The sequence below is a fragment of the Ictalurus furcatus genome, chromosome 1, assembly GCF_023375685.1.
Source record: "Ictalurus furcatus strain D&B chromosome 1, Billie_1.0, whole genome shotgun sequence".
In the NCBI taxonomy this organism is placed as follows: domain Eukaryota; kingdom Metazoa; phylum Chordata; class Actinopteri; order Siluriformes; family Ictaluridae; genus Ictalurus; species Ictalurus furcatus.
The window spans coordinates 18,796,637-18,807,015 of record NC_071255.1 but is presented as its reverse complement, the minus strand read 5'-3'; the positions used below and the strand labels follow the sequence as shown (position 1 = coordinate 18,807,015).

The window sequence follows — 10,379 nt, the reverse complement described above, 5'->3', positions numbered from 1 at the left end:
AGTTTGTGTTGATGGTGGCACAGATGACTTAGTGGTTAACACGTTTGCCAGGCAACTCCAGGGTTGTGGGCTTGAATCCTGCCTCCCCCTGTGTGTGTAGTGTGCATGTTCTCCCTGTGCTTTGGGGACTCTTCTGGGTATGCTGGTTTCCTCCCCTAGTCCAAAGACATGTGTTGTAGTCTGTTGTATTGGCATTTCCAAATTGTCCATAGTGTATGAATGTGTGTGCCCTGTGATAGTTTGGAACCCTGTCTAGAGTATCCCCTGCCTTGTCCCTTGTGAAGGACAAGCAGCATGGAAAATGGATGGATGGATTTTGTGTTGAGAAAAGAAGTGAAACTATTTGTTTAAAAGGTCTTTGCAAATTACATTTTAGTGCATCTCCTATTCATTTTCAAACCTTTCGCGCCAGCGCCCTCTAGCAGAAAAACAAAACCCGGAAGTATTAACAGTGGCGAATCTCTGGATTTAAAAATAGGTGTGTTCGACTTGGGCTGCGGCTGGATGTAACCAATCGGGGAGGGTTAACATTTGCAGTTGGGGGAGGAGTTGAAAACGGAGCCGTTAACTCGGATACGTTCTGCTGCCCGTAGTGACGCTCGCGCGGTGTTTGTTTTCTTTATCACAGACGAAGTGGATTAGATTGGATTGTAATATTTCTCAGATAAACAGACGTCTGAATTTGACATGTAGTAAACAGAAACATTTTTCACTGAATAGGTTAAGTTAATGCCTGTATGTATAAGAAGAAAGTTCAACATAAGCCTGAATGATTAAAAATAATAATAATAATAATAAATTGTGCTGTATAGTTTTTAAAAAATCAGTTTTATTTTGATAAACATGACACAATATAACATTAAGATTACGTGTAAAGGGTTTTTATAAAAATACGGATTTGTGAGCCTTAGCGGAACGGAAGCTGTCAGAACAAACATGTAAAGCACGTCATCGTTGTCGTCTCTGTGTCTGGCCAATTAGAGTTCGTGCAGCCGCTCTGGAGAAGCTGTGCTGCCTGAAAGAGCTGGCTGATCTCGTATCGCTATCGCGATACTTTGATGCTATACGTCACTGTGACGTGGCGTTTCAAGTCGGAGAAAAATTCTAACCGGCATGCACTGCTTCAAGTCAGCCTCGGACCGTTCCGCGCAGCGCCGCGTGAAGTCGAACACACCTATTGTTTCTCGCACCACGTGCTGAAAGCACCGGCAATTGCCCCAGTGCATGCTGGTTATTTTGGTCATAACCTACAACCGAAAACATTTACAGCTTTCTGGCTTTATACACGTATTGACACGTTCCGGAAAGATTTAGATTTTAAAAATAAGAATAAAAATACATTTATAAATGTGGTAGTGAGGCGATGAACAGGAGTTTATGAAGAGCCGTTCTTCTCCATTCGTCCATACAGCTTAGCAAGAGAGCTGAAGATTTGGCTTACTGTTTGTTTTTAGAATCAAGATTAAGTCGTTTTGTTCGTCCCTGATGCCATTTTGTCCAGTGCTGGTTAGTTTACAAATAAAATAAGCAAACCACGAAGGATTTATACCAAGTCAAAACTTTTTTTTACTTTTTCTTAAAAAAAAAAAATAAAGCCACTTGGACTTACACAAGGCTGTCTGGATACATATGGAGGACGCAGCTCTGTTTAAAGTGACTGATATGTCATAGAAAAGGCACTTTTAACAGGGTCTTGGCCTTGTTCGGTTAAAATGGAGGCATGTGTGAGATTTTTATATCGAGAGGGTCCGCGGATAGTCTCTACAAGATGTTGGATTCGTGGGATATTGAAGGGGTCGAGATCACCTCTGGGGCGTCCTCTCAGTGCTCATCGTTCAGCAGCTGTGTGGACATACAGACATGTTCCTCCAGACACAACACGCCTCACATGCACACCCGGCCACAGCAGTAAGTGTAGGAGACCCTTCAAACTCTAACACATTTGGGAAGTAAAGCAGGTACTAGACTTTTTAAAGGGTCTTGCTCACTTAGCAGTAAAGTGAATTTTGCTGTCTCATTGTTATTCTTATGAAAATCTAACTGCAAATGCAAAACATGTAATAACACCCCTTGTCACCCAAATAACACCCAAAATATAATCACACGCATGTAAATGCATATGCACTTACCCTGATTGTCCCCCCCCATCAGCCCTCCTCTGTCGTGGCAGTGTTACAGACTCTTCACATGCAGCTCTGTCCAGTGTGGCTCCTGTCTTCATCGTGGTAAGTTCACAAAACATGACAAATATGTTATCCCAGGAAAACTCCACCCCGAAACACATTAAATACATTTATATTCTAATACTTCTGACTGTGTGATTCCGGTGCTGATTTGTTGGTTGGTGCTGTAGATTTCTTAATCCCATCAGAAGTTAGTGATTGCGTGTCACGTGACATGACAGGGGGACATTGCTGGTGCAGAGTTACAATGGAGGAAAAAAATGTCAGTAATCCCAAACCTAAGGGATATCAGTCAGTGTCTGGTATTGGCCCCTAAAAGCAAAAGAGCAAGAGGTTCTTTTCTCAATATTCTAGTCATGTTCAATGACATAATGATGACAACCCAACAATGTCAAATAAATAAATATATATATGTATGTGTGTGTGTGTGTGTGTGTGTGTGTATGTGTATATATATATATATATATATATATATATATATATATATATATATATATATATATATATGTGTGTGTGTGTGTGTATATATATATATATATATATATATATATATATATATATATATATATATATATATATATGGCAAATGGTCTGCACTTAGTTATTTTTTTTATATTATATAAGCTTTTTTTTTTTTAACCTTAGTGGTTTTACGTTGTGTCTCATTCACCCACTCTCGCACATACACACACCAATGGTAGCAGAGCTGCCATGCAAGGCGCTAGGGAGCAACTTGGGGTTGGCTTGTTAGTGATGGACAAGATGACATTTGAGGACACTTCGGCATGTGGAGTCACGTGGGCCGGGAATTGAACCGCCAACCCTATGATTAGTGGACAACCCACTCCACCACCTGAGCCACAGCCGCCCCATAGATGACACAGTGTTTCACTGATGGATCCTCGGCTTGGCTCGCTAGTGATGTACACAGTGGCACAGATGGATCCTCGGCTTGGCTCGTTAGTGATGTACAAGATGACAAGCACAAAGGTGCTTATTGGTTCAATATTGGTGTGAAAGTTGAAGCTTTGGAAACCTTTGTATTTGATCAGAGAATACAGATTAGGAGGTGAAAGAGCTGGAAAGAGTAAAGGACCAAAGCTCTGCTGCATTGCTCGTGTTCGGTAAAGGTGAATTTCCATAGTTTTCAGTCCTACTGTCAGTTTGAAGTTGAAAGGCATAACGCGTAATTTAGGAAAACGTTAGCCGAAATAAAAGCAGACCAACACGTTGATCCATCCATCCATTTTCTATACCACTTATCCTGCACATGGTCACTGGAAGCTCGGAACCTACCCCAGGGGACTCGTGGCACAATGTGGGGGACACTCAACGGGGTGCCAATCCATCGCAGGGCACAATTGCACACCCATTCACACTCTACGGACAATTTAGAGATGCCATTCGGCCTACAACGCATGTCTTTGGACTGGGGGAGGAAACCAGAGTAACTGGAGGAAGCCCTCAAAGCATGAGGAGAACACGCAAACTTCACACACCCTGGGCAGAGGCGGGAAACGATTCCCTGACCCTGGAGGTGCGAGGCAAATGTGCTAACCCCTAAGCCACAGTGCCCCTTACCAACATGTTGATGAAACTTTAAACCATATTTAAATAAAATAAATTTTTTGCACAATTAAAAGTCATGTGGATTATAAATATTGTGCATGTCATTCAGGGTTGGTTTTGCAAACCTAATCCTAGTTGTTTTCAGTAAACACATAACTATGTAATACCTGTGTTGGTATATCAACAATGATGTTTGTAGTTCTGCATATTACCATGTCACCAGTTACAGCGAGAGTGAGAACAGAACCAGCACGCATCATTATACTCTTAAAGAGCATGATTAAGGACAACACGTCTCTGTAACTCTTTGTCTCAGTAATCATATCTCACTTGTCTTTTGCTTAACAGATGAAATTCGATCCTGAGGGGAATGTCACGTCATTTGGTAAGTTTCATGATTCACTTATGATCAAGAAATGTAACCGGAGTATTATTGGAAATGAAAAATAATGCATTGTCTCATATAGCTTTTTTCTTTTTTTCAGAGAAAAAGAAAACAGAGCTTTATCAGGAACTTGGGTTGCAGGCAAGAGACCTGAGATTCCAACACCTCACCAGCATCACATCACGAAATAAAGCAATCATCATACGCATGGAGGTAATTTCCTTTTTTAACCACATTTAGATATTGTTCTCATTGGATAAAGGCCATTATACCACAGCGTAGTTGAATGCTCAAATCTGATTGGTCAGAAGGTGTGCATTATTTTCGTATAACAGCACAAGTAGTTCTAATACATTATTGTTTCTATAGTAACAGCTCAAACACAGGGACTTGTACAGTGGACACTCCACATAATCTAAGACTAATCATTAACAGGTTTGAAATGGGTTGTTCTTTAACAAAATAATTCTTAGTCATTGATGCGAAGTTTTTTTGTTAGGAGGCATGTATTTAACATTTATGGAACGAGTCTCGGTTCCTGTTTTCTCTGAGTATTCCGCTTGTGTGTCATGTAACAACCAGCGTGTGTTATTTTCATATAATAGCACAGACTGTTGTTTTTTATTCCTTATTTATCATTTGCGGAAGAAACATACTGCTTTACAATACAGATGCAATACAAGACACTGCTTTGAATTGTCACGTAACATGATAGATGTTGTAAAAAGGACTACAACTGGCTGCTTAACCTCATCGTTTCTGCTCATCATTTGTTGCCTTTGCTTGATGGTCTATATTAAAAGAATATGCAAATTTGTATTTTTTAACCAAACCCATCTGTCTTCAGTCCCTAAAAGCAGTAGTAACTCCAGAGTGCCTGCTGGTGTTGGATTTCCGTGGGCTTGGTTTGGAGAAGTGGCTGGTTTTGGAGCTGGGGCCACAGTTAGCAGGAGATGGTGCTCTGGCCACCTATTCACTACCTTTCGAGTTTAGAGCCTTGGAGGCCATTCTACAGCACAGGGTAAATGCTGGATCTTTAGTGATGTTCACATTACACTTCATTTCGGTGCTAACAAGCAAGTAAGCAAATTGTTTTAGTGAAATGTTTTTGTCAAAAGAGAATTACTTATTTGTCATAGATTTATAGCATATCACTATATTATCTTTCCATCAGTGTAACATCAGAATAAGGTTCAAGAAGTAGTCATTTGGGCCTGTGTGTTTACATGCAGATAAACACCCTCCAGGCAAGGCTAAATGAGGTTCAGCCCCAGATTTTAGATTGCCTCGAATCATTAGTGGATCCCAAGCTTCTGTCTGCAGATCGTAGTAAACTACACATGCTTCTCCTCAACAGTAAGAGGTAAGCGTTTGGTGAGGAATATCAACTGTCTTACACTCTATATGTCATAAGTGTTATTTATTTTCTTGAATCAAATTTGGATGTAGTTATTGCCTTAGGTTGGAATAAATTGTATTTACAGTTGCAATCACAATGATTCAACCCCCATTGCAAATCAGATTTATTGTCAAAATTTACAGACTTTCAGCTGTTTGCAATGAACAAATCAAACAAAAGCAACTGAAATAGTTCAACACAACGAATGCTTCAAGTGGTTTCCCCAAATTCAACTGAAAATGTAACTTATAATGACTTCTCCAGTTTCAAATTATTCAACCCCTTTATGGCAAACATCTTTAGTACTTAGTAGAGCACCCTTTTTCTGTTATGACCTGCTGCAAACGAGATGCATAGCTTCTGGCAGCGTTCCTGACGAATCTTAGCCCATTCCTCATGAGCAATGGCCAGTTCAGTAATAATCTTGGGTTTGCGTGCTGCAACCGCTTTCTTCCGTGTTCTTTCTTCATTCTTCTTCCTCCAGACATACTGCTGATCCATCATGCAGAAAAGTTCCAGTTTTGTTTCATCGCTGCACAGAACAGAATCCCAAAACTTCTATGGCTTATTTATATGATTATAAATCATATAAATTATTATATAAATATAAAGACCCCCCCCCCCCACGGCAGCAATAACCTCATCCAGGTGCTTCCTTTAGCTGTGGATCAGACCTGCACATCATTCAGGAGGAATTTTAGCCCATTCTTCCTGGCAGAACTGCTTTAGCTCTGTCATATTCTTTGGATGTCTCATGTGTATGGCTCTCTTCAAGTCAATCCATAGCATCTCTATTGGGTTGAGGTCTGGGCTCTGACTTGGCCCCTCCAGAAGGTGGATTTTGTTTTTCTGAAGCCGTTCTGTTGTGGACTTGCTCCGGTGTTTTGGGTCGTTGTCCTGTTGCATCACCCAACTTCTACACAGTTTCAGCTGATGTACAGACATTCTCACATTATCCTGAAGAATTGTCTGATATACAAGGGAATTAATCTTCAGCTCAGTGATTGCAAGCTGGCCAGGCCCTGATGCAGCAAAGCAGGCCCAAATCATGATGTTTCCTCCACCATACTTTACGGTTGGGATGATGTTTTCATGATGATATGCCGGGCCCTTTCTACACCAGATGTAGTGCTATGTGGTTTTTCCAAATAGTTCAATCTTAGTTTCATCAGTCCACAAAACATTTTGCCAATACCGCTGTGGAGTGTCAGTATGCTCTTTTGCAAACTTCAGGCATGCAGCAATGTTCTTTTTAGTAAGCAGTGGCTTCCTTCGTGGTGTCCTGCAGTAGATACCCTGCTTGTTCAATGTTTTACGTATTGTAGGCTCATGAACAGAGATGTTAGCCAGTTCCAATGATGCCTTCAAATCTTTGGCTGTCATTCGGGGTTGTTTCTTTACCTCATTGATGAGTCTTCGATGTGCTCTTGGTGTCATTTTGACTAGGTGCCCACTTCTTGGTAGAGTAGCAACTGTCCCATGTGTCTCCATTTGTAAAATGTTTGCCTAACTGTAGACTGGTGAATTTCTAAAGTCTTTGAAATCCCTTTGTAATCCTTGCCAGCATTATGTAAATCAACAATTCTTGATCATAGATCCTCTGAAAGCTCCTTTTGGCGAGGCATGGCTCACATAAGCGTGTGCTTCTTGTGCAGAGCAAACTCCAAAAGTTTGAGGGGTTTTTATCAGTCAAAGTAGCTGTAGTCCACAGCTCAAAACTCATTTTCTTAACAAGACTCCAATTAGCTTTTTTGAGGTCATTAGCTCAAGCGTTCACATACTTTTTCCACAAGCACTATGAGGTTTTTTTGGTTGTTCTCAATAAAGACATGAGGGATCAGAATTTTTTTTGTGTTATTATTTTAGACACATTATATTTGTCAATACCCTTGACTTAGATGAAGATCAGATCACATTTTATGACCAAATTATTCAGAAAACCGTGAAATTCCAAAAGATTCACATACTTTTTCTTGCCACTGTATTTCAATTTCTTTTGTTTGATTTGTTCATTGCAAACATCTGAAAGTCTGTCCATTTTGACAATAAACCTGATTTGCAATGGGGATTGAATAATTCTGATGTGCATAATGCACATGGGATCTGATCTTTCTACTTTCAATGGCATATAACACCAATTGTATTTTCCTGTAGTCTCTCTGAACTGGAGACTGACATTAAAGTATTTAAGGATAGCCTGCTGAAGATTCTGGATGAGGACGAGCTGATCGAGGAACTGTGTCTCACCAAATGGACTGACCCCCGTGTTTTGTAGGTGAAATGCTTGCAATTTTATTGTAGTTTTGGTAATCTACTGAATTAAATACCTATAACAGTGATATGTCTAACCATTGATAAAATAACCAGTGTGTGTTTTCAGCTTATTTCCATTTGCTTTTATGTGCTTGTGGGTGTGCATGTGTTGTTTGTGTGTGGAGGCAGTGAGGAGAGTAGTTTGGGGATAGATCATGCTCACGAGATGGAGTTACTCTTGGAGAACTATTTCATGCAGGCAGAGGAGCTGGGAAACAAAGCTCGAGAGCTGAAGGGGCTCATTGATGACTCAGAGAGTGTCATCTTCATCAACCTGGACAGGTACAGGAATGTAAATGCCACCCACCATAAAATAAAAATAACAATGACAGACAGTTCTGGATGCTGGAGCATTCCATTTACACTCACTTAGGATTTTAGTATTTTTCTTTCAGTCTTGACATTAAGAACGAATAGTCACTTACTGTGTCTCTGTTGCTATATTTGCACTAGTCATCGAAATGTGATGATGCGCCTGAACCTCCAGCTTACCATGGGAACCTTCTCCCTTTCCTTATTTGGTTTGATGGGAGTGGCCTTTGGCATGAATCTGATGTCTTCATTTGAAGAGGTATATAGATTTGCTAGCTTACAGGTTCATGTGCTTAGAATGGCAGCAGTATGACACTGCCTAATTCATAGAACTGAATAACTATAGGTGTAAGGCAGCACATTTATAATTAATGCATTTTTACAGTAGTGGTTGTTTTTTGGACGATAATGGACTCATTTTGCTTGTGTGTGTGTGTAGGATCCACGTGCATTCTGGTTAGTGACAGGAGTCATGTTCTTAGGCAGTGGACTCATCTGGAGGCGACTGCTTTCTTTCCTGGGACGACACTTAGAGCCCAGCTCTCCTCCTCCGGTAATTACAGAACTACAAAACACAATTCACATTCTCGACCATAATTTTGATTACTCCTTTACAGCACTGCACCCCCTTCTTATTCTCCATAATAACTTGAAATTCTGTGCTCTCAAGAAGTATTAGCACACTGTTATCTTGAGCTGTAGTGTGCTTCAGATTTTCTTCTCCAGATTGCATTAACAATGTTGTTCTTGATCAGTGAATTACTATGTGGTTTGCTGTGCCCATGTAAATCAGTTATTTTCATAATTGTGTACATCACCTATGCCAGAAAGTGCCTAGTTTCCAAAATGTTCAGACAATAAAATCAGCACCTATGTAGATCAATATCAAGTAACAACCATTAACTTTTAATGAAATGTTTTATGCAAATTTAGGGTTAATTAAAAAAATAAAATAAACCTATGTTTATTGTATTTGTCCATTTTGCCTCATTATCACATCAATTACAACAATTACCATATGTTAGTAAATCCATTAAAGTTTATTTGTTTTCTATGCTTGTAATACATTATGATAAAGTCAAATTTGTTGATGTAAAATAGAAAGCTTTTGATTCTGTTATGATCATTCTCTTATTATCTTCCTTTCACAGATCCCACCTGTTTGGAGGAAAAGCCAACTCAGCACATTAAAAGGCACAGACCTAAAACCTGGAGTTAGATGATAGTGTGACCCCATGTTGTTCCCTCTGTTTTTCTGTGTGCAGTAAATCTATTCTAAACTGATATATTGTGCTTTTAATTGTAGTAAATACTTAAAAAGCAACCGGCAATAGAATTGACATATTTTCCTCTTCGTGTCTGTTACAACATCTTAAGCATTGAAGACAGAAAGCAATCTGATTTTTACCCACTATATTTGTAACCAGGGATTTTAACTTTTTCAGTTTACTTGTTGGTAAGTCACTGATTGATGTGATGTTATGAACACACCTCTTGTTGGTTTTAAGCTGTTAATCTTAATTAGGTTAGCCCTTAAATACCTATGTTACGGGTTCCATATGCTTTAAATAATAGATCATCCATACTGATGGGTACATAACTTAAAATAAAGAGTTTCAATATAAGTTACTTCCTTGGGGTTTGTGACTGCTAAACGATTTGAATATACACTTATATTCTTACACTTACACAGATTAGTTAACTGCGTGAATGTACAGGTGTTCCCAACAAAGTGCACGGTGCGTGTACAGTACATTGTCAGTTCATATTTTCACGTTACATCGAGTATGTATATAGCAATGCACAGTTAGTCCAGCAGAGGGAGACATACCCCATTCGACAAGTTTCATTTCTGCGTGCATAGTTGAGTAAAACATGTTAAAAGTGTCAGCGTTGTATTGCAAATACACTGAGGTTTACAGTATGTCATTGTGGCTTCAACTGTTGTAACAGTGTTATTGAATTATTTAATCTCTTATTTATTCAGCTGGTGTATTTGAATGGCATGTTAGAAGGGTGATTCCTTTTACAGTCATGTAAAGAGATATTCCTGATTGCTGAAGTCGCAGTGCTTATGATGGACTCTGCTTTAAAAAAAAAAAAAAAAACTGTTCCAACTACCACTGTAAAGGTTTGCGATATGTCTGTCTGAGGGAAACCCTAAAGGTGCTATGTAGAACAATACAACACAGGGGTTTCATTCAGCAAAGGCACCGTT

The 10,379-nt window shown here is 39.5% G+C and overlaps 1 protein-coding gene across 1 annotated transcript; it reads left to right on the top strand.

Moving 5' to 3' along the window:
* Positions 1-826: 826 nt before the first annotated feature.
* On the top strand, positions 827-9,780 carry mrs2 (magnesium transporter MRS2). The gene is made up of 11 exons (XM_053630869.1): positions 827-1,908; positions 2,152-2,225; positions 4,101-4,137; positions 4,238-4,350; positions 4,985-5,158; positions 5,370-5,500; positions 7,691-7,807; positions 7,979-8,131; positions 8,303-8,420; positions 8,601-8,714; positions 9,313-9,780. The coding sequence occupies exons 1-11, from the start codon at positions 1,713-1,715 to the stop codon at positions 9,382-9,384; spliced, it is 1,299 nt and encodes a 432-aa protein (XP_053486844.1). The 5' UTR covers positions 827-1,712; the 3' UTR covers positions 9,385-9,780.
* Positions 9,781-10,379: the final 599 nt, after the last annotated feature.